Raw genomic sequence first — 24,875 nt, 5'->3', positions numbered from 1 at the left:
AAGAGTTAGCCACAAATTCCACTCAGCTCTGACACTGCCAGAATCGAGGAAATCAAGGCAGGGGTAAGGAGCAGATATCGGCCAAGCTGTCAGATCTGACCCTAGGGATGGTAACACAACTGGTTCAGATAACCTTGCCAGAGGGAGGAAACGAGCTCAATCGAGCCAAAGCCTTGGGTCGAGAAGCAGATGCCAATAGAATCAGTCCTGCCTCTGGGCTTGGGCAAGTCAGCAGATATAAAACTCCGGAACTGTAATGACAGAGCAGACAAAGCCACCAATGGAGGCTTGCCTGCTCAGAGCACCGTACACCAAACTTAGGAGGATCAGAGTCGGAGTGGAGAAAGATGATCCAGGAGAGAACTCTCACAGATTAGAGGGGGAGAATGTCAAAAAGGCCCTGCCCAAGGGAGCTCCTTTTGACAGGAAGAGACTCTAGACACTGAGCATAGAGGAAGGAACCTTCCTGGCAGTCGGCACCATGAGATTGGATTTAAAGTTGTTCGATCCCATGATGGTGCTGAGACTGCAGGAGGAGCTGAAAATCTTGGCACCTTCAAATATGGCAGACTGGACAAAGGAGCCCTTTCAAAGGTTTTAGGGTCCTCAGATCCCTCATGACCCTGATCTCCCTTCATCAATCCTACCAGGTCAGGACAGAAGACTAGTAAAAATCACCAGCCAGAAAGAGACCCTCAAGGACCAACTTTTCCCTCCTTTCATTCATGGCTAGGGTGCCAAAACTCTTACAAATAGCACACTGAATCAAGGTGAACGGCCCCAAGACAATAAACCAACTGGTCGTGCAGGTCTTGGGAGCTTCTGGCCATACACCACACTTCCTGAAGCCCATATATATTCCACATTAAAAATATACACAAACTATAAAACTACAAACACACTGTCCTACTGTGTATCCTACATATGAAAAAAACCACTGACAATACCTAATGCACACAAAGCAGGAAAAGCCCAAAAGAAAAACACTACCTGACCCAATACTAACATAAAAGCAATCCAAAAAAAACACTGCCAATGACTAATGAACACTAAGGTGGAGGAAAGGGAAAGCAATGTATAGCTTACAAGCACTCAAAGGATACACCCCAATGGAGCTTGAAACCAAGATGCAGTCCAGGAATGCGGCAAACAAGATCTGAGGTAATCCCAGTAGGGCAAGATGATATGAGTAGAGGAGCTGGAGCCCAGGGGCTAAAGTCTTTGGGATATGGCTGGTCACAGATACGAGTCAGATACTATATAACCATCTTTGGGATATGGCTGGTCACTGATACGAGTCAGATATTATATAACCAACAGGTTGAACACACACAGAAACAGCATCGGATATACACTTTCTCATCAGCTGTTTTATGAAAAAGCACACCGTGATGGGTCCTATGTTGAGCATTACTCCAGCAACTGAAATTTAGCAATTCTTTAAAACAGCAAAATCATATGCAGTGATTTAATGCTTCATTATCATAAATATGCTCCTCCCAAGACACCACCACTTCATGCCCTTACAACCAAATGAGCATAATCCAGAAAACATGCAAGATGTACAACGCACATACATTTATACTTGAATATTAACTTTTAGGAAAAATGAGAAAAATCAGTACAACTCCATGCTGCTCTGATGGCATCACTAATAAATGTCTCCAATAAAGGGATAATGCAAGACTCATACTTCCTCCCTACAAACTCTGCAAAGAGCTTCTCAGGGACAGGCAATAGAAGGAAGCCTGTATAAGCTATTTCTCAATCAGGAAAGCATCTCTAAAGAGGGGGTTTTCTCTGGGGGAAATGCTAACGGGGAGCAGACCCACCACCAATGTCTGTCTCAGACAAGTAACTTGATTATCCTCTGAATCCTCAAAATAGCCAGAATTGGAATGTGCAATAACTAAAGGCACCCTGAGGTAGACAGGTCTGTGCCATGCTTGATCCAGGCATTAGTTTAAACTCTCAATTTGTGCACTGCTACAACTGATTTAAGCTCCCCTTTCAGAAATACATGTTTAGTGTCCAGGAACTGAAATGCAAAGCCCTGGTATTGACTCTCCTAGACTACAGCCTACTGGTCTGCATGGGGTCTGGAACCAGTCCCAGGAGCATGACCATGGTCACAAGTATACCTAATCCATTACTGATCACTCAAGAAAATTACCCATGGATTCCTATTTTAAGACAGAATAGCACGAGAAACTAGAGATGCACCCTCAGGGTTGAAAGCAGACTACCTCCCCTGATCCCAATGTCTTCGCATGAGGTTGAGGACCAAGTAAAGCTTGAGCAATCACTTATCAAGGGCAAGTTTCCCACCATGCAGAATCCAGTGAGCCACATTAGATAAACTTAACTCAAGGCATTTGAGCCTCAGCCTGGTCATTACACAAGTGTTGCCAAGGCTGTGAGGAAGCTCTGCACATAAACAGCTTTTGTGCATCACTTTCTCCAAACAGGCCAACATTTTTTCCTTCAACATTGAGCAACCTGAGTGGGTCCTCTAAGCATTGTCAATATGCTCTTACCTGAGGCAGCGCACACAAGACTGCTTTGATTCCTAGTTTTTCATTTAATACCCACTATAACACTTGTGCTTGGGCAAGTGCATGGCTTCTCAAAATGCCACAGTTAAAGATCTAGCTGTACAGCAAAAATGAACAGGCAGGCATGCAAGGCAAAGAGCTCACGTGTGTACTCAATACATTACATCACAGTATGCATCAGCCAAACATATAGATGCTCCTTAATGTAGGATTCTACAAAAAAAAGAAAATTTCTAACTGTTGAAGAAATACTCAGCTTATAACTCAGAAAGGTAGGTACACAAGTTACATTTTTTGGCCCTACGTTATAATTTGTATCAGTCTACAATGCTGTCTGGTAAATAGCAAATTCTAACTCTAAGGTGCAGGTAATATTTACCAATTAAATTACACTTCATGTACAGAACATACCACTTTTGAGATTCCAGCTTTAAGAATAGCATCAGATGGTTCAGAATTCTTGCTAGTTTTATCTGAATGCGACATGTCCCTTGGTCCAACATGGCTTGAGTTATTACTTGCAGGAATTCCAATAGCACTATGTCTCCTACTGGGGCTCAAAGGCTTCAAAAAAGTCATTTTTGTCATGCCCAGCGAGAGTCTGGGATTTCTACCAACTGCAGAAAGCCCTTGCCCCTTAGCAGGAAGCCCAATAGCACAATCTCCAGTTTTGCTGCCTACAGCTTGGGATCTGGTCACTGCAAAAGACTTCAGTTTAGTGAGATCAGATTTGGTAGAGTATACTGTATGAGGCAAAGCATGTGTGCCAACCCTTCTAACACAGGCTTGAGTTGGAAGCTTAAGTGCATTCTTTGACACATTTACAATTTTGTTTTTAGGACATTCAGTCTCAAAAACTTTACCAGTTAGATTTGAGTTGGGAACAGACTGGCCAGCCATATCCTGAAAAGTAGCAGTCACAACACTGTCGTCTTCTGTAACAAACACAGATATGGTTGGATCTTTTAGAAGCAGGCTTTCTGCAGAATGCCCGCTTGTGAAACTCCAGTTTCCTGCACCAGTCACTGGTGTAGATGTAATAAAAGAAGTAGTTCCAATTGAGAAACTACTTGCATTCTGCAAAACTTCTATGTCTTGAGTTAAGCAGGTCTGTGCATTTTCCAGTACAATAATCCCCCTTGATGCCTGCAGCGTCTCCATTTCTGGTGTCCCATAAACAGCATGCACTACCTTTAACTTTAGAGTTGCATTACCAGCCTGTGCAACTTCCTCTACCACAGAGCCACTTGGTGGCTCAGGTCCCCCAGACTCGCTGGCAACCCTTGGTACCTCAGGTCCCCCAGACTTGCTGGCAACCCTTGATACCTCGGGTCCCCCAGACTCGCTGGCAACCCTTGGTACCTCAGGTCCCCCAGACTCGCTGGCAACCCTTGGTACCTCAGGCTCTTTAGGCCCACTGGCAGCCCCCGTTGGCTCTAGCTCCTGAGTCTCACTGGCAGCCCTCGTTGGCTCTAGCTCCTGAGTCTCACTGGCAGCCCTCGTTGGCTCTAGCTCCCGAGTCTCACTGGCAGCCCTCGTTGGCTCTAGCTCCAGAGTCTCACTGGCAGCCCTCGTTGGCTCTAGCTCCAGAGTCTCACTGGCAGCCCTCGTTGGCTCTAGCTCCAGAGTCTCACTGGCAGCCCTCGTTGGCTCTAGCTCCAGAGTCTCACTGGCAGCCCTCGTTGGCTCTAGCTCCAGAGTCTCACTGGCAGCCCTCGTTGGCTCTAGCTCCCGAGTCTCACTGGCAGCCCTCGTTGGCTCTAGCTCCCGAGTCCCACTGGCAGCCCTCGTTGGCTCTAGCTCCCGAGTCTCACTGGCAGCCCTCGTTGGCTCTAGCTCCCGAGTCTCACTGGCAGCCCTCGTTGGCTCTAGCTCCAGAGTCTCACTGGCAGCCCTCGTTGGCTCTAGCTCCCGAGTTTCACTGGCAGCCCTCGTTGGCTCTAGCTCCAGAGTCACACTGGCAGCCCTCGTTGGCTCTAGCTCCTGAGTCACACTGGCAGCCCTCGTTGGCTCTAGCTCCTGAGTCACATTGGCAGCTCTCGTTGGCTCTAGCTCCTGAGTCACATTGGCAGCTCTCGTTGGCTCTAGCTCCTGAGTCACATTGGCAGCTCTCGTTGGCTCAAGCTCCTGAGTCACATTGGCAGCTCTCGTTGGCTCAAATTCTTGAGTCACATTTGCAGCCCTGACTGACAAAATTTCCTGAGTTTCATTAGCAGCTTTCGCAGCCTCAACGTCCCATGTTTGATTAGCAACATGTTTTTGATCAGTCTGTATGCACACGCTAACGGTATAGCCCACTTGAAAGTCACAGTCCAGGTCTTTAGTTTCTTCACTCTCAGAGTTGCTAGTAGTACTATATCCATTATCAGCTGAAATATCCTTAATATTGGGTTCAGTCATTGGTTCACTCTCTCTTTCTATTGTACCTGGTTCACCTTTACAGCTACAAACTGTATTTTCCCTTTCCTCTCTGCTTTTGGACTTCAGATTATGAAAAGTGTACTCAGATGAATCAGTGCTTATCTGACTATGGGAAGCTTCTGACGGAATGCATGTGTCATTTTGGCAGTAAATCCCATACCCTGTGGAATCGGGAACAGCTAGGTTTAAGATGCATCCAGTCATTTTTTCTGTGTCAAAATCAACTTTTAAGTTAAGACTGTGATTAGTGCTAAAATGCTTTTCTGTATTAGGCATTTCACTTAGACATTGACTGACTACAGTTTGTGTATCAAATGATCCTCTGTTAATTTGAACAGCAGTGCTGCCACTTTCAGCTTTATTTTGCCTAAAGCTTTAAAGTCGGAGTCATCTGATATTGACAGACGTATGCCAGTTTTGTTCATGATTAGCTTCTGTTCCTGACAATCCCCACTCCTGGATTCAGGTGCATCAAGAAACTCACAGTTAATTTTTTCAACATCCAAAATACTAAAGTGGGTAATTCCAAGCAAAGAATCTTCTACCACTGCTGGGCTGTTTTCCAAAGATCTAATAACTTTTGCAGCTTCAAATGCCAACAAAGACTTCATTGGTGAGGAATCAAAAGGTAAAGGCTCATCATTAATGGTCGAAATATTCAACACCTGACTTCGTTTTGCAGGAGTCACCTGCTGGCAAGGTTCACATGAGTCTGTATTTGAAGAAACATTGGTTTCCATCTGATTGACAATAGACAAGCATTCCTCCATGAAGAAACTGTAAAACAAAGGTGTTGTTACGGGTGGTTCCGATTCAGGGCATACAGCATCTGTCTTTACAAATGGCAGATTTCTTCTCAAATTCATACCAGCTGTAACCTCTTCTGCATTTGTCAGAATCTCAGTCAAGGAACACTCATTCTCTTCAAAAACAGGACTGAGAATTTTATTTGACCTCAGCTTAGGTACAGGAGTGCTGAAAAACTTAACTCTGCTTTGATGCACATTTCCCTCTAAGAATTCACTGCTTGCAGACATGTTTGGATTGTGTTCAAAGCTGTCACTGTGTATCTCTTCTATAGGAGAGCAGACATGGCTAGACTCCAGTGCAGAATTTCCATCTTTAGAAATGCAACACGAGGTCTCACTGTGATCTACAGAGTTCAGGTTTCTGGCACCATTTTCTGCGATGCTCCCATTTGAAATAGATTCCGATACACACTGTTTTGAAAAAACATGACTTGATAGTTCTGAAGGAAATATACCATTTCCCTCCTCATCCAGAATAACAAATGTTGTAGCGTGTTTAGAGTCTGGCAAGCCCAACTGACTTAAGTATTGCGGCTTATTTAATGCAGTCTCCTTGCTTACTGGACCTCTGAAACGAACACTACTGACTTTCTCACACATCTTTTCATCATTAACCCATGTTCTATCCAGCACATTTCCCTTTTCTGATAAATTTGCTCCAGTATCCATTCTCTTAACAGTTTTTTTAGTACAGACTCCTAATGATCCTTTGTCGAACTTTAAAGAACCAAAACTGGGCAGATTCTCTAATGGTTTATCTGGACTATTTAGAGAGGGAGGAAATTTTTGCTTTGCACTGAGCAGCAGCCGATTTAAAGAAGTGTGCTCTTGATTCCCTCTTGAAGTCTTTAGAATCCTGTTTGACCGAGATTGTTTCAAGTTTAAAGTCTGGACATCAGTTTCCTGGAGAGAGAGAGAGAGAAAGAAAAAAAAGTTTAGTTGGAAGGAATGAAACATATAAACACTTCACAAGCTACTTCTTCACGTATAACTGAATAAACTATTTTGTTTGGGGGTGGGGGACCAGACCCTGTAGAACTGGCTACTTTAGTTTTAAAAGTCCATAAGCTTTCTGCAAAATCTGCTTTCCTCTGCAGTTTGGGTGGTCTTCCCTGTGAAATGCAGCTTCCAACCTATTAATGAGAAGGTTGACTGCCTGTACACAAAATCATTTTTATAGGACTACTTCAAACACTGTTTCAGCTAGGGAACTGCACAAACGATGGCCAAACTTATAAAAATGGACTGAATTGACTACTGGTAAAACCAAAAATATGATTAAAGCAGAATTGTGTTGTCAGAAGAAAAACATTGTGAAGGCTCAACTGCACTGCAGGGGAAACATAACTGGGTGAATATCTGGTTCAAACGAGTAGTTTATTTGGAATTAAACATTCATTATATGCACAGTTCATCTCAAGACCTCAGTATCACCATTGCCTACAGTAACACAATATCAAATACCTCCAAGTAAAAATGTTTACTTACAAAACTGCCATAAAACTCCCTCACAGTTAACCTTTCCCCATTTTGTTTTTTACCTGCGGCAGAAAAGGAATTCTGCTAACCTGTTCACCCTGGCTGCCAATCTCTTACTATTATGAGTAAAGTTTCATCTACAGTGCCCCATCCAAGCCAACACTTCTGCCACAAAAAATATATATCCTAATTAACACTATGATTGCTTGGATTTCATAAATCTAATGCATGCAGTAGCACTTTGTAAGAAGCACTGTTAAACAGTCATTGCATACTGCATTAATCTGCATTATCACAAAGTATACCATTTGGCTTTAATTAAACCAAAAAAATAATGCGTTAGTCATTCCCTACCTGAGACTGATTTCAGTACAGACACAAAAAGAAAGGGATAGGGGATTAAGAGAAAGACCTCTCTGGTGGAGTTTTGAGTAGAATCTAGAAAAAAAGCTCCTATTAAAGGAGATAATTAGTACGGCATATAAAATATGGGTCTATATCATGAGCGAATCGCACAAATTGCCAACGCTCATATCGAACATACCGGACCTCAAAGTGCTTTTTCTGAGATTGCGATACAGTGAAAGATGGGATATTTGCCCTTTCCTCACTGCAATGCGATCTCGGAGTTGGAATATACATTTAGTGGGTGGCGCATCCCCCCACAATAGGATGTTCGAGATCCGGTACATTCGACATAAGCATTTGCAATTTGTGCAATTTGCTCATATGATACAGACCCATAAAATATTGCATGACAAAATCAATATGATGAGGTTAGAAAAGATTGGGAATAGACTAGAAAAGCAAATGGGAAGACATATGTGCAGCTCTCAAATATGCAACAAAGTCCAGAAGGTTTAGGATGTTTGCATATGTATTTTTATACTCAAAGCATACTTCAGAGGATTTTTCCTCAGGTAGTCTGCAAATGTTGGAGGTGCAATGGGGAAGAAAAATATAACTGGGAACATGTTTGGGAGTGTGATGGGTTGGCAGATTTTAAACATTCCCTACAGAGTAGTCTGTCAAATACTGGGTTAGCAAATGGCTATAACTTTTTTGAACTGGGATACTGGATTTGAATTGCCTAGACATAATAGTAAGACAATAAATTGAATGCTGTTGACTGCCAAAAGAGGAATTTACTAGAAAATGGAAATCAATTTAAACCAACTACATTTGAAGCATTGAATATTATAAAAGATAAAAGAACGGGAAGAGGGATCTTTAAAAAAGGGAGGGAGCAAATTACATAGAAATAATGGAAACTGTGGGAAAGTACAGTTGTGCAAGCTGAACTTACCATAACAGTACATGTCTGAAAGATCACTGCTGTTGGCCTTAGCTATATGGGATATAAAGTACAGTTTTGGACACTTACCATAAATGTAGATGTTAGAGTGTATTCACTGTTGCAGTCATCACACTTGGGTTATCTGCCTGGAGGTAGCACTCAGTCAGCCCAAATACCAGTCTCGTAGTATTTCTGCGTTGGATGTGGTCGCTTCTTCCATGAAGTCAGGTCATCTGGTGTATAAAACAGGCAGCCGACGCCATTCCATCAGTTTTTCTTGCCCCAAATGTCAGGAGCCCACAAATAGGGAGCTAATATATGATGAGAACACCACCAGTAAAAACTAAATACCAAATGCCATTAGGAATGGCCATAGAGAGGAGAGGTAGAAAGACGGAGAAAGCCAGGGGGCTGGAGGGAGGGAAAGTAACCAGGACTGCAACAGTGAATAAACTCTAACATCTACATTTATGGTAAGTGTACACAACGGTACTATGTTCTTCATGTTTCACTGGTGCAGTCATTAAACCTGGGTCGATTCTCAAAGCTAAGTTTGGGTGGAGGCAATCAAGAAGTGCTAGGGCTGGCTAGTGTAGGCCTTGCAAGACTGCTGTAGCAAATCCAGCCCTGCATTTGGAAAAGATAGGCAAGTGGTAACGCTTGGTTAAGGTGTGTACAGAACTCCAGGTTGCAGCTTCCAGAATGTCCCTGGTAGGGACTCCCCTGAGAAATGCTGCACAGGTAGAAGTAGCCCTAGTGGAATGTGTTCTGACCCAGCGGGGTAGGTTTTCCATGGTGTTTGTAGCAGAAATGGATGCAGTGCACGATCCATTTGGAAATGGTTTGCTTTGAAATGGCCTTAACCTCTGCCCCTGTAGCAAAGCTGACTAGCAGTTGGTCAGATTTTCTGAAAAGCTTAGTCCTATCAAGGTAGAACCTGAGCTGACTGTGCATGTCCAAGGAGTGCATGATCCTTTCCCCTTTATTCTGAGGGTTCAGGAAGAAGGTTGGTAAATGGATGGATTGGTTTAGAGCCACACTGGATACTGCCTTAGGGATAAAAGACTGGTTAGTCCTGAGGGAAACCATGTCAGCATGGAAAATAATGAAGGGTTCCACAGTCATTAGTGGCCGTAACTCAAGACACTCTTCTAGCTGAAGTAATGGCTAAAAGTAAGGCAGTTTTCCAAGAGAGGAATTTTAACTCTGCTGAGGCAGCAGGTTCAAAACGGGGAAGCGTGAGCTTTTCCAGTACAAAACCGAGGTCCTAGGCAGGGGTGAGTGCTCTCCTAAAGGGCCTTAAGTTGTTAGCCCCTCTCAGGAATTGTTTGCTGAGGGGGTGAGAAAATAGAGGTGGCTCAGTATTATGAGCTGAGATGGCAGAGGCATGAATCTTAAGGGAGGATAGGCCTCTGTGGAGTAGCTCTGCTAGGTAATCCAGGATTAGAGGTAAGGAGGGCACTGCTGTGTCCTTTCCTTTAAACCAATTCCAAAAACAATATATTTTCCACTTTTCAGCATAGGATTTCCTAGTACTAGGCCTTCTGGCTTCCAGAATGACATCCAGTACCTGTTTGCTGAAGGTTGCTGGTGGGGTATTCAAGGGATAAGCTAGGCTGCAAGGTTTAGGGTTTGCAATTGTGGATGCAAAATCTGTCCCTCCTGCTGAAGCAGCAGGGTAGAAGTCTGGTGCAAGTGCCAGGGTGGCACCATTGTCAGGCTGCGCAGAAGTGGGTACCAGTGCTGGCATGGCCAGTCTAGGGCAATAAGAATTGCCCTGTTTTATCTTTAGTACTCTTGAGAGAAGGGGCAGAGGGGGAAAGGCATAGATTCAGAGGTTTTCCCACTGAAAAGGATAAGGCATCCACCTTCCAGGCCTTGCTGTGAGGGTTCCTGGTGCAGTATTTGCTTAACGGGGGAGGCAAAAATCCACCTCTGGTGTCCTCCACCTCTGGATCAGAAGGTAGAAGATGTTGGGCTCCAATCTCCACTTGTGTGGGTTTAGGAGATTTCTGCTTAAGTTGCCTGCCAGTGAATTTTGGCCGGCAGGAATTGAGCTTGTAGATGCACTTGGTTGCTCAAGGCGGTGTTCCACAGGGTCATGGCTAACCTGCAAAGTGGGTAAGAATGGTGAAAAAATTACATGGAGCTGCTTACTGCTTGGTGTGATGGATTTGAAGTATTCTTAAGACACTCAGTCTTGCTGGCTGAATTCTGCTAAAATTCAAAGTCTGGTTATATTTGCATTCACAGTCTGTTGCATACAGAAACTTGCAGAATATACACTGATGAGAGAATATACTTTGCAGCATCAACTTTAGAGATCAGTAACAAATAACTTTTTATAATAAATCAAACGGAACCACGTTGCAGCTTAAAAGTACTGTTCCAACTTTACTTCTCGTATAGTACAGATGATGTGAGAGATATAACATTTACCTTAGGACTTGTGTCCCTATCATACCTCTAACATAACTGGATTTATACAGCTCTTTATATACAGTTTTAGTCCTGTAGAAACAATACTAAGCTTCCTTGTTTAACAATGTCTTGTAAGAGACCAGCTTTTCTGACTGTGAATATCCTGTAACAGTGTCCTGATGTCCATGTAGAAAAACATATTTTTGAGGAAACGCATTGTTATGTATTCTATTTGGATCTGTGTATATGAGCATATGTTCTTGTGCCAATGCTGATAAGCATATCCTGTTTTTTATGAAGAAAAACATATTTTTGAGAAAACACATTGTCAGAGATCAGCTTTTGACAGTGTGAACATCCTGTATTTTATTTGGATCTTTGTATAAAAAAATCTGTTCTTGTGCCATATCCTGTTTTTCCATGCATAATAACATGTCATTGTTCTTTAAAAGCAGATTTTGCATTTTTGTTCTTGCATACATCCTGTTTTGAGTCTAAGGGAAAAATGTCCATTCTTTAAAAGCAGATTTTGTATTTTTGCTCTTGCATACATCCTGTTTTGAGTCTGTAAGGGAAAAATGTCCATTCAGCAGATTCCTTTTCCAAGCCATGGTAATTTAGTATGGATGCTGATTACATATTACTAAACTCTATTTCTACATTTAAGCAAGCTTTATCTTATACATTTATGTTGCATAATTGCAGCAAAATTACTTTCAACCTTAGTATATTGTTGAGCACACTAACAATTCCGTCTTTTATTTTAAACTAGAGAAATAAATTCAGCATTATTTGGTAATACTTTTTCATTATGACAATTAACAACAGTAACTTGACTAGCTTTTGCTAAGCAGACTTTAATACATGTAAATAATATGCAACCAAGCATTACAATAACAATAAAAGAAATTAAAAATACAGTGATTTTTCCTGTCCATCCTGTAAATAGATTACTAAACCATTCACTCCAGTCATCATTCCAGTTTTTTCTAGTATGTTGAGACACTTGTGCAATCACTTCTAAATGTGCTTTTACAGATTCTGTTTTGTCTGGAATAAATGTACAACACTGTTCTCCTATTAAAACACATGTACCCCCTTGTGATGCTAATATGTAATCTAATGCCATTCGATTTTGCAAAACCATAGTTCGTATTGCTGTCATTTCGACAGTAATGTCAAGGACTGCATTGAAAGTGGCATTTGCCAATACCTCAACTAGTTTAGATAGTTTTCTCAGTTCCCAGATGGCTTTTGCAGCCCCGTACCAAGGGAAAATACCTGCTCCAGAGATTACATCATCTCCTAAATCCATATCTTTTAATTTAATATAATCAAGATTTTGATGATATATACGTGATTTATCTAAGGTGTCTACTGGATTTTCTGGACTTTCAATTACAGGTAATATATCCCTTTTCTTTTTTGTATTCCTAATGTCTCCTTTTGGTAACTCTTTTACATGATGCATTGCTGGTACCACTAATCCTATATAACAGGTGCCATCCCATCCCTTTGGTAACCATTTATAAGCATATTTACCACAGATGTAATATAACCCACCTGATAGAGCAACACTGCTATTTACCAGACTGCCATTTACTTGCCCCATAGGAGTTTTATCATGTACAACTGTAAAGTTTTTATCTGTTTTACTTCTCCATGTAATATTAGTTTTACAGTCATTTTTGTCATTTTGTGAAAAGTGAAATACTACTGTCTCACTTAATATTAACTGACCCTTAATTGGTATTAAAATAGGAAAACCATGAGAAAATACTCCACGTACTGGTATGTGGCTGTGAAAATTTATCATTTCAATTGTTTGAATACAATTGCTATTACCCACTGGAACAGTTCCATTTTGTTGAAAACATGTGATCCCCTGTACTATAGCAGATAACTGTACTCTTGCTTTACGTAATTGTACATTTATAACTTGACCTCCTGTTTCATTTATTAATACTCTCCAACTAAGAGAATTTAGTGGAATAGGTATTAGAGGCATTACCCCTGTTATTTTTGGCATTAAACTACATACCCAACAATTAGAAACATTCATGCTTTTTGCATACCAACATTGTCTTGCTAAGAAAGTGTTAAAAGATGGTGACCAGTCTTGTTCATTTTTCCACATTTCTTTACTCTCTCTCTTATGTAACTTTACAGTTTGATTAACAGGTTGTAAGTATAATTTAATACTAAGTAATACAATAATAGTTAGTATAATAGCTATTATCAATTAAAAAAAAACATCCTTTAAATAGAAATTCCATTGTTGAATCATTTTGCCTTTGGTCATCGAAACTGGATTTCCAAAAGGATGCACTTTAAACCATGTCAATTTCATTAGGGTTTTCTCTGTTGGAAACCTACAAAAGAATACATTTAATCAGATTTACATTGTTCACTATTTTTATCATTCTTAGTTGATCTTTATGTACCAACATTGTTCTGTTTTTCTTTTCCTTTGATTTTGTACACTAATGGTCCAATTTGTTCCACTACTTCAAAGGGCCTTGCCAATTGCTAGCCCATGGTCCTTCCATTTGGAATGTTTTTACCAATACTTTGGTTCCACAGGGAAGGTTTTCTTCAGCTGGTATTATTGGCACCTTTTTCCATAGATGGAACGCTTGCTCCCTTGCATAATAGTCACATATACTAGTAAGTTGTTTTAGCCATTCCTGATGTTTGCTAATTTCTAGCATGGGCCTACCATTAGGTAAATCTGGATCAAATGGTAATTGTATGGGCATTTTGCGGCCTGTCATTATTTCATATGGGGAAATACCTGTTTTGCTGTTTGGTGTTGCTCAAATACCCATTAAAATACCAAGCAGATGATGTACCCATGTATTGCCCTTTTCCAAGCATGCCTTTTTTAGACGTTCTTTTAACGTCTGATTCATACGTTCTACAATGCCATTAGATTGTGGATGGTATGGTACATGAAACATTTGCTGTATGCCTAACAAATTACACATTTGTTTAATGAGATCACTAACAAACTGTGGGCCATTGTCTGACTCTATAACCCGTGGCCATCCCCAATGACAGAAAATATTTTTCCATAAGGCTTCTGCTGTTGCCTTTGCTGTCATGGTTTTGGTAGGAATTGCTTCTACCCATTTTGAAAAGGCGTCCACTACTACTAGTAGATATCTGTAACCTCCCTTTGTTGTTGGTAATGGACCTGCATAATCTATTTGAACTGCATACCATGGCCCATCCGCTGGCTGTACTCGATGTAACTGAGGCCTTTGCTTTTAGCATTTACCTGAAGACAGATTAAACATTCTTCTATAATCAGTTTGCAGACCTTTTTTAAATTTGGGTTCCAATACTTTTCTTTTACAACTGCCCATAACTTATCAGTTCCTATATGGCCCAGTATTTGGTGATTTAACTTGACCAACTGGCGTGCCAACTGAAATGGTACATATGGCAACTGTAACCCTTTGGAGGTCGTGTATGCATAGTACTCCTTTGGTGGTATACCTGCCAATCTGCACTGATCAGTTTCTTCTTTTAAGCCCTGTTGTTTTTGTATATTTACAAGGTCTTTCTCTATTGACTCTTTATCTAGCTCTTTTAAGACACTAATTTCTACATTGGCATACTCATATTCTGGAAGTTCTTTTCCATTTTGTGCTGCTTGTTTGGCCAAGATATCAGCTAACACATTTAATCTTTAAGTTTCACTGGTTGGCTTTTGATGTGCTTTTACTTTTAAGATGCTATACTGTCCTTGTTGTTTTGACATTGTTATAACTTTATATATGTCTTTTAATACTTCAGCATGCCGTAATGGTTTACCTACACTATCCACAAATCCTCGTCTTACCCAGGTTTCCATATGTAGTCTTAAAGAATTTACTACTTAAGCACTATCTGAAAAAATGTTAATAGGATTGTAATACTTTAGCACATACAATACTGCCTCCAGTTCAGCTCTTTGAGCTGACATATGCCCTGGTAATTTGATTAGATCAGGAGAACCCAATTGTGGATTCTCTGGAACTATGGCAAATCCTGTCCAGTATCTGCCTTGGTCCCAATATCGTGCTCCATCCACAAAGATGGATGGCTTAAAGTGATCAAAATCAGATGCTAAAAATTGCACCTCAGGTGACATTATCTTTTCTAAACAGTTATGCTGTTTTCCTTCATATCCCATATGGTTTGACAAATGGTATTTATCCCCTGTCTGTATAGTAACAGTTTTCATTCCAAAAAGTGCCATCCATTTTGCAAAGACTGCCTGACTAATACCATCTGTAATTTTATTCATTTCAAAACTGTCTATCAAAGCTTTTACAGCTTGATGTGGTGTTTGTACTATAATGCTGGAAAATACTGTCAAATATTCAGTTTGTTTAATACCCCAGTAAATGGCTAATAACTGCTGTATACATGGATGGTAACCCAATTCCACTGGAGTCATCTTTCTGCTAAAGAAAGTGACTGGGCGTAATGTTTTTTTCCATTCTGTTGTCATTACCATGTGGCCATTCCTGTAGTAGTACCACAGACAGTGTTTTTTTTTCCTGCTGCTGCTTGTAACACAAATGGTAACCTTGGAGTGGGCGCCATTAGTTCTGTAGCTTGTGCTAGTTTTATTTTTATCTGTGAAAATGCCTCCTCTTCATGAGATCCCCACTCTAAAAAGGTGGAGTTCTTTTGTTCATGTAACATTTTGTATAGGGGAGCAGCCACGGCTGCATAATCCTCTATAAATTCCCTATTGTAATTCATGATTCCCATGAATTTATGTAAGTCTGCTATAGTCAGTGGCTTTTCCATTTGTAAAATGCCTTGCACACATACAGGGCAAGGAGATCTTCCTGTTGGTTTTATAATAGTACCTAGAAACTTAACTTTTTGTGTCATAAACTGAATTTTTTCACTTTTAACCTTAAACCCTGCTTGCTGTAGAGTATGAAAAACTCTCTTAAGAAGCCGTACATGCTCCTCTACTGTTTCTGACTGAATTAAAATATCATCAATGTAATGTATTACTGAATCATCCTTTTACAAATGTTGTAGAATGGATCCTACTGTCTGATGAAAAATAACTGGACTGTTTTGAAACCCTTGTGGTAACCTTGTCATAACATATTGCTGTTTTTAAATGTAAAGGCAAATCTTGGCCAATCTTTTTTCCTGAGTGGCACTGCAAAAAACATTTGCTAAATCTATTACTGTAAACCACTTACTTTGTGGCTTAATATGTGCAGCCAACTCTGGGACTCCTGGAATCAAGTGTGCTCTAGGAGTGGTATATTGATTAACCTTTCAGTAAATCAATAACAAGGCGATAACTACCATCTTTTTTTCTTAACTGGCCAGATTGGTGAATTTGTAGGACTGTTGCCTTTTGTATAATCCTTCTTTCCCATTCTGCAATACATTTTTCCATATGTTCTTCTGCTTCCCTAGGAATAGGATATTGTTTTTGAAAAGGTGGTATATAGTCCTGATCACTTCCTATTCCTACTGGGCTTTCTAGTTTCCCACAATCACTGGGACCCTTGGACCATAGATTTGGGAATTGCTGTTGTAAATGCTTCCATACATCCTCACTGTCTGTATTTATATAGCCTGTAGGTTTTTCAGGTTTGTCAGGTAGAGAGATTGCATAGCAACCTGTATTTTGCTCTTCCTCTCTTTGTTGTTCGTCTCCCATCCACAGAATTTCATTAGGTAAATCAATTACTATTCCTAAAGGTCCTAGAATGTCCATACCAATAATGGTATTTGTGCAAGATGGATGCATTAAAAATGCACCCTTCCATATTTGTCCCTCTTGACTAAACTTTATGTCCACATTTTGGCTACTCACTGCATAGCATCCTGTGCCATTAAATGCTGAAATGCAAACCTTTTTATAGGATTTACTGGTAACTGTCTGTTTGTGACAGATACTGCTGCTCCTGTGTCTATTAAGACATTTTTCCACAGTGACCCCTCTACCCAAATATCAATCAGTGGTTGTCCATCTCGACCCTTTTTAAAGTTAGTCAGGAAAGATACCAGAGTAGGGGGGGCACATCCCTATTGTAAGGAAATCCACTCATCCTCTCCTTTATTATCAAATGCAATATGACACACCTCATGTTTTGTTTGTCATCTTCTTCTGTGTCTGAATGATCTACATATTTAGGTTTTCAATCTTTTTTTTTAACTGTTGCCTAGCTATTCCTTCTGCCTGTTCTATCAAATGTTTGGTTACAGGTGAAACCGTTTGAAAATCTACCGGCATACTTTCCCTTTTCCTGTATATTGATGGCTCTTATAACTGTTTTTACTAATATTGTAAGGTTTTTGTACATGATCCTGCTTTTCTGACTTTTCTTGTAAATTTGTTTGCTCTCTTTTTGGAAACACTCCCTGTTCTTCCTTCTTTTTTTGCCAGGCTTTGTAATGATCACAATTTTGCTTAACGTGTCCTATTTTTTTTTACAAAAGAAGCATGTTGGTGCCTTTTGCTCATTACCTGTGCTTGATCCTGGTACTACAAGCATAGAGGCAGGAGCTGGTGGTGCTGACAGCTCTTTCAGCTGGTGGTTGGTCACACCATCTTTGCCTTCCCCTGTTTTTGACTTCACCAATTACTTCAAATGGCTCACTATTATCTTCACATGCAAAGATATGGTGTGAGTATAAAGTCCCATCATCGGCCATAGTCCGTCCCCTCATTAGTTTTTGTACCAAATCAGTGAGGGTATCAGAATTTTCTTCGTAGATACATTTAATATCCCCTGGAACCCCTTTGACTTGTTCTAAGAAGCAATGTATTAGCTGTTTTTGTATGTCTCTTTCCCATGTCTCTGTCTGTTTTTTTATATATGATTTGAAATGCAAGTCTAAAATGATCACTTTTGTTCCATTAATTTATCTGTGATAGTAATTTTAAAATTATCTAATAATTTGGCTGTGAGAGGCTGCCCTTGTGTAAATGCCATTAAAACGGCTGTCATACGTCCTACTTTAGTGTTCAACTGATAATCATCTTGCTTTAATTGTATGAAAGTTTTAAAACATTTGGGAATGAAAATCCAGAAACATCTAAGTAATGCATCTGTCCATATATCAGATCCTGCTGTATATGCCACCCATTCTTCAAATGTAAGCATGTTATAAAATATGCCTTTTTTATCATTCCACTGTGTATATAAATCTGTAGTGGTTCCCTGTCCCTGTTCTATAATTTGGACTGGTTTTGTGTTTTTTAACTCTTCTTTAAGCTGGGATATCAAAATAGTATTTTGGAGGTTAGTCTCTGTTAATTCATCTAATTCTTCTTCCTTTTCCTTCAGATGCTGTTTAAGGTCTGTCATTTCTACCTGTAAGTGTTTAAGGGATATATGATACCCGTTATTGAATTCCTCTGTTGACTGCAGAGCTCCTATGCACTTTTGACAGAGATCTTGAATGTCAGTTTTGAACATTTTAAATTCATTTTGTTTCTCTTTTAAAAACTTATTAAAGTCTTCTGTCAATGTATCATAAACTTTGTTTCTGTCCTCATCTGTATGTGTAGCCGTGGCATCATTCCATGCTAGTACATAATTTTTAAAGGGAGTTACAAGATCTACAGGGGACTCTGTCAATAACAGATTTGATTGCTGTTGTAATTCAGAAATTAATGTACTGACAGGACATAACTGCTTTACATCTGGATATAATGAAAACTGTGTATTATTAATTCTTTATCATGAACAGATCTGTCTGCACAGTCTAGTTTTTTAGCAATATCATGCAATACTTGTTTATGGCATATTACACAAAATGCAGTTTCCTTTGAATCACACAATAAACATTTACTATGATATACTTCATTTTTTTGTTGCAAATACCAATCAAATGTTACAATCCACTTACATAATGCTGGTATGTCAACTTGCCCTAACAAGGTTTTACACTTACTAATGTGTTGTGTATACCAACATTGCAATTTACTCCATATTTTACCTGGTTGTTCTGCTACATTAAGAGTAAAACTTGGCTTACATTTGCTAGAATTCTGCCTGATAGCATCCATACTAAAAAAAAAATGTGACGTAGAAAAAAAGTCTTACCAAGTGAGCAAGAAAACAGGTGATCAGGCTGTTGTTGCAGATGGCTGGAAATTTTTCAAAGTCACTTGAGAAGCTGGGAAAACACAACAAGCAGCGGACTGCTGTGCTAGTGGATATTCCCCTTTTCTTAGCGAAATTATGGCACTGCGACTGGAACTTCAGTCTCACTCCGGATGTAGACGTCTAAAAAACGGTACTACTGCAAGCTGCATAAACTGGAATACTTCTGTTCAGAACTGACACATACGTACAAATGTTAGTTACTGCAATTTAACTGAAGTGACCCTCTGCAGGGCTTACCATCACGCCTCCTGTGGTTGAATGCAGATTGTAGGTTCAAATGCAGGCTAGCTTGCCATTGAAAAAATTACATGGAGCTGCTTACTGCTTGGTGTGATGGATTTGAAGTATTCTTAAGACACTCAGTCTTGCTGGCTGAATTCTGCTAAAATTCAAAGTCTGGTTATATTTGCATTCACAGTCTGTTGCATACAGAAACTTGCAGAATATACACTTATGAGAGAATATACTTTGCAGCATCAACTTTAGAGAGCAGTAACAAATAACTTTTTATAATAAATCAAACTGAACCACGTTGCAGCTTAAAAGTACTGTTCCAACTTTACTTCTCATAGTACAGATGATGTGAGAGATGTAACATTTACCTTAGGACTTGTGTCCCTATCATACCTCTAACATAACTGGATTTATACAGCTCTTTATATACAGTTTTAGTCCTGTAGAAACAATACTAAGCTTCCTTGTTTAACAATGTCTTGTAAGAGACCAGCTTTTCTGACAGTGTGAATATCCTGTAACAGTGTCCTGATGTCCATGTAGAAAAACATATTTTTGAGGAAACGCATTGTTCTGTATTCTATTTGGATCTGTGTATATGAGCATATGTTCTTGTGCCAATGCTGATAAGCATATCTTGTTTTTTATGAAGAAAAACATATTTTTGAGAAAACACATTGTCAGAGATCAGCTTTTCTGACAGTGTGAACATCCTGTATTTTATTTGGATCTTTGCATAAAAAACATCTGTTCTTGTGCCATATCCTGTTTTTCCATGCAGAATAACATGTCATTGTTCTTTAAAAGCAGATTTTGTATTTTTGTTCTTGCATACATCCTGTTTTGAGTCTGTAAGGGAAAAATGTCCATTCAGCAGATTCCTTTTCCAAGCCATGGTAATTTAAGTATGGATGCTGATTACATATTACTAAACTCTATTTCTACATTTAAGCAAGCTTTATCTTGTACATTATTTATGTTGCATAATTGCAGCAAAATTACTTTCAGCCTTAGTATATTGTTGAGCACACTAACAAATGGGTTCCCCCCTGCTTGTTTATGTACCATATAACTGTGGTGTTGTCTGTTTTTATCAACGGTTATCCTGGAAGGATTAGGCATCTGAAAGCTGTCAGAGCATTCTGTACAGCTACCATCCCTTTTTGATTGATGTGAAGGAGAATTTGCCTTGGGCTCCATTGGCCCTGAATGCATTTGAGTGCCATGGGAGCACCCCATGCATAGTCTGTTGTCAGGGTTTGGGTGGCGAGGGGTAGAGTGAAATACAGTCCCTTGTGGTTGCATGCTTCTGCCCACCAAAGGAACGCTGCCCTTACACAAGGTACGATAGGAATGACTGTTTCCAGGTCCTGAGAATGTTGGCACCAAAGACTAAAGTACCATTGAAGTTTCCTCATATGCAGTCTTGCATATGGAATTAGCAGAATACATGAGGCCATGAACCCTAGGGCTTGTAGCATTTCCCTTGCAGACAGCTGGGTTCTGGTGGCCATTTTTTTGAAGTAGTTTTGTCAGATGGATCTGTTTTTCTGAACTGAGAAATGCCATCTGGGAAGTTGTGTCCAGGCTTGCTCCCAGGAATACAATCCTTTGACTGGGTACCTATTGTGATTTATTTTCGTTGGTGTACCCAGTGAAGTGAAAAGGCTTTTTACAAATGTCAGGTACTGAAGTAGCAATTCCTGACTGTCCGCCTGAATCAGGCAGTTCAAGTATGGGAAAATTTGGATATTTCTCTGCCTGCAGTATGCAATGGCTGGAGCCAGGCACTTTGTGAAAACTCTGGGTGCAGTAGATAAGCCAAAGGGAAGTGCAGAAAACTAATAGTGCATACAGCCTGCCAGGAAATGTAGATATTTTCGGCATGACTTCCTTATGGGGATGTGCAGAAAAGCTTCTTTTAAGTTGAGTGACTAACCAGGCATCCTTGGCTAGCATAGGGAGATGCTGTTGTAGGGTAAGCATCTTGAATTTTGGGGACCACCAGAAAGGTGTTGTGAATTGAAAGATCCAGGATTCGGCACCAAGAGCCCTCTTTTCTGGGCACCAGGAAAAGTCTGGAGTAGAAATTAGAAGTTATGTACTCACCATAACGTTCCATCTGAGTAGGTGTATTCATTTGTCTGCAACCTGTGGGTTATGGATCCGATATCGGATCCGAACCGGCATGGTTTTCCAGCTATGGATCCAAGCTCTCAGCTCCTCCCCTCACCCATAATGCCCTGCTCTACCCTCATGACCTCAGATCGAGTTTGCCAAAGCAACAATACCCTAAAAAGGGTAACAAAGAATATGCAGGAAACTGAAAGGCCAGGGGGATAGGAGGGCGGGATGGTTGCAGACAAATGAATACACCTACTCAGATGGAACGTTATGGTGAGTACATAACTTCTAAATCTGAAGTAGGATATTCATTTGTCTGCAACCTGTGGGACAGAGTCCCCAGCTACCTGAATCTTGGGCGGCCGTCATGGAAGGATATTCGAGCACCGCTGAGCCAAAGGATGCTCTACCCCTAGATGCAAGATCTAACTTATAGTGGGAAATAAATGTATGAGATGAAGCCCACGTGGCTGCTGCACAAATATCATCTAGAGGAATCCTAGCCTTGAAGGCTGCCGAGGTAGATACTGACCGGGTTGAATGGGCATGAACACCCTCCGGTGCGGGCCTTCCTGAAGCTTGATAAGCCAATAAAATGCACTGTGAAATCCAGCGGGACAGAGAAACTTTAGAGATTGGCTTGCCCAAATTGAATTTTGCAAAGGAAATAAACAGTTGGTCGGATTGCCTATGACCAGCTGTCCTGTTCAGATAAAATCTAAGTTGCCTGTGAACATCTAGTGAATGTAGCTTATATTCACCTTTGTTTTCATATTTAGGAAGAAAACAGGGAGGTTAATGGATTGATTGATGTTTGCTTCAGAAGCGATTTTAGGAAGAAAAGACGGGTTGGTCCTGAGGGAGACACGGTCCGGATGAAATACCAAGTAAGGAGGTTTAGCTGATAAAGCTTGAAGTTCAGAAACTCTCTTGGCTGATGTAATGGCTACCAAAAGGCTGTCTTGTAGGACAAGAATTTGAGATCCACCGTAGCAGCTGGCTCGAAAGGAGGAGCGGTCAAGGCCTGTAGGACCAAAGAAAGGTCCCAAGGAGGAACTGCTTGTTTTATAGGGGCCTGAGAAGAAAAGTACCTTTAAGAAATATTTTACACAATTTGGCTGACATAAGAGGATTAGAGTCATGGCCAATGTGATAGTGAGAAATTGCCGCCAGTTGAACTTTGACTGTGGAACTGCTGGCACCATCGTTAAAGAGAGTGGTTAGAAAGTCAAGCACTAAAGGGAGAGGAACCGTGAAGGGATTCAGGCCTTGCCGCTCCGCCCACACAGAGAAACGTTTCCATTTGCTTGGGTAAACCTTTCTAGTGGATGGTTTATGAGCCGCCACCAAAATAGCCTTTACAGGTGAAGAAATACCGGGAGTCCTTATCAAGAGTGGAACTGGAGCAGCCAAGCGGTCAGCTTCAGGTTGTCCAGGTTCGGAGGAGGAATGCAGGATGGATGGGATATCAGATCCGGGATGGGATCTAGAATCCAAGGAGGATTCACCGAGTGAGACCTTAGGAAGGGGAACCAGATCTGTCGAGGCCAGAATGGAGCAATGAGAATCATTCTGCAACCCACCCGAGAGGCTTTCTGAAGAACTTGCAGCATCAGAGGCAAGGGTGGATAGGCATACAGAAGACCGGGTGGCCAAGCATGCACCAGAGCGTCTCTTGGGGTACCTCCGGGAGGAGGTATTAGAGCGAAAAAACTGTCGCACTTGGTGTTTGAGGGAGAAGCAAAAAGATCGCATGAAGGGTTCCCCACCGTGCGAATATGCGTTCCGCTACTTGACAATTGAGAGACCACTTGTAAGGGGTCAGAATGGTGCGACTGAGCTTGTCCGCTAGGATGTTGGACCGACCCGGAATGTGCGTTGCTATTAGAAAGCGATTGGTGGAGATTGCCCATTCCCAAACTCTCATGGCCTCTCGACAAAGAGGGTAAGACCTTGTTCCCCCTTGCTTGTTGATGTACCAGACAACAGACATGTTGTCCGATTGAATCGCAATTGTTCCCAAGGGAAGAAAGTCCTGAAGTGCTAGCAACGCTAAGAGCACTGCTCTCATCTCTAGAACATTGATATGCAGTAAGGTCTCTGAATCGTTCCACGTGCCTTGGACTGTCCGGCCCGCAAAGTGCCCCCCCCACCCGAGGCGGGAGGCGCCCGTGGTCACCGTGGCGAGAGGGGGAGAAGCACAAAATGGGCGGCCTTTGTGGAGATCCGGGGAGTGGAGCCACCACAAGAGGGACCGCTTGCAAGCCTTGCTGATCGCTATGGGATGATGCATGGGAGAGCAAGGTATGACCACTGTACTAAGAGCGTCCACTGTAGAATGCGCATATTGAGCCTGGCAAGAGGAAGAAGTGCTATAGCCGGGCCATGGACCCTAGGGCCCTCAGGACCAACTCCGCTGGAACAGAACTTGAATGGAGAATGGCCCGCACCTGGAGCTGCAGATTTAGAACTCTGTCCGCAGTGAGGAAGGCTCGTAAACTCCTTGTGTCTAGCCTGGCCCCTATAAAATCTAAGAGCTGTGTGGGCCAGGTTGGACTTTTTGTATTTACTGTGATGCCCAGAAAGGGAGCAAGATGGAGAAAGGAGTCTCGCCAAGAGAAGTAGATGCCTTGTTGGGGCGGTAAGAAGCCAGTCGTCCAGGTAGGGAAAGACCTGCACCCCTGAAGCCTCAGGTGGGCCGCTACCACTGCTAGTACTTTGGTGAACACCCTGGGGCTGTGGTGAGACCAAAGGGAAGGACCCGAACTGGTAGTGACTGGCTCCCAGCCGGAAGCGGAGAAACCTCCTGGAGCGCCTGTCCATCAGGATGTGGTAGTATGCGTCCTTGAGATCTATCGAGCACATCCAGTGATTTTCTCCCAGAAGCGGGTGAATAGATTGCAGAGTGACCATTCGGAATTTTTCTTTGGGGACTGCCAGATTCAAGAGAGAGAGGTCTAGGATTGGTCTTAGTTCCCCGTCTTTTTGGCACTAAAAGAAACTGGAGTAGAACCCTGATCCGATCTGGTCTAGGGGAACGGGCTGGATGGCTCTTTTCTTTAGCAGATGGCCAATTTCTGCCAAAGCGGCCTCCCGTTGACCGGGTGGGACGTCTGGGAGGGACTTCAACTTTGGAAGGTGAAGGAAAGGAATGGGATATCCCTGGATATGATTTGGAGAACCCAGCGGTCCGATGTTATGGACTCCCATGCCGCTAGGTGCCCCGAACGTCCCCGACTGCCTCCAGAGTAGAGCAGTTGGGCAACCCTCAGGGTTGCTGCGGGCCGTTCAGAGAAAGGTTCCCTGGACCCGAAGTTTCTGGGAGCCCCTCTGCCTCTAGGGCGGCGTCCTCCCTGTCCTCCTCTGCCACGGAAGGACTGGTTGTCCG

At 41.6% G+C, this 24,875-nt stretch overlaps 2 protein-coding genes across 2 annotated transcripts in view; both read right to left on the bottom strand.

Moving 5' to 3' along the window:
• LOC122789857 (cell wall protein DAN4-like) overlaps positions 1 to 5,252 on the bottom strand; it is a 556,600-nt gene extending 551,348 nt beyond the window's left edge. The window contains exon 1 of the mRNA XM_044057291.1: positions 2,967 to 5,252. Within this exon, the coding sequence (XP_043913226.1) occupies positions 2,967 to 5,252 (2,286 nt within the window). The remainder of the gene's footprint in view (positions 1 to 2,966) is intronic.
• Positions 5,253 to 5,272: 20 nt separating this feature from the next.
• LOC122789856 overlaps positions 5,273 to 24,875 on the bottom strand; it is a 764,503-nt gene continuing 744,900 nt past the window's right edge. The window contains exon 6 of the mRNA XM_044057290.1: positions 5,273 to 6,688. Within this exon, the coding sequence (XP_043913225.1) occupies positions 5,273 to 6,688 (1,416 nt within the window). The remainder of the gene's footprint in view (positions 6,689 to 24,875) is intronic.

Source organism: Protopterus annectens, chromosome 15.part0 (genome assembly GCF_019279795.1).
Source record: "Protopterus annectens isolate FY-2018-M chromosome 15.part0, PAN1.0, whole genome shotgun sequence".
Lineage (NCBI taxonomy): Eukaryota > Metazoa > Chordata > Ceratodontiformes > Protopteridae > Protopterus > Protopterus annectens.
Note: the sequence above shows the minus strand (reverse complement) of the source record. Positions and strands in the feature narration are given on the sequence as shown.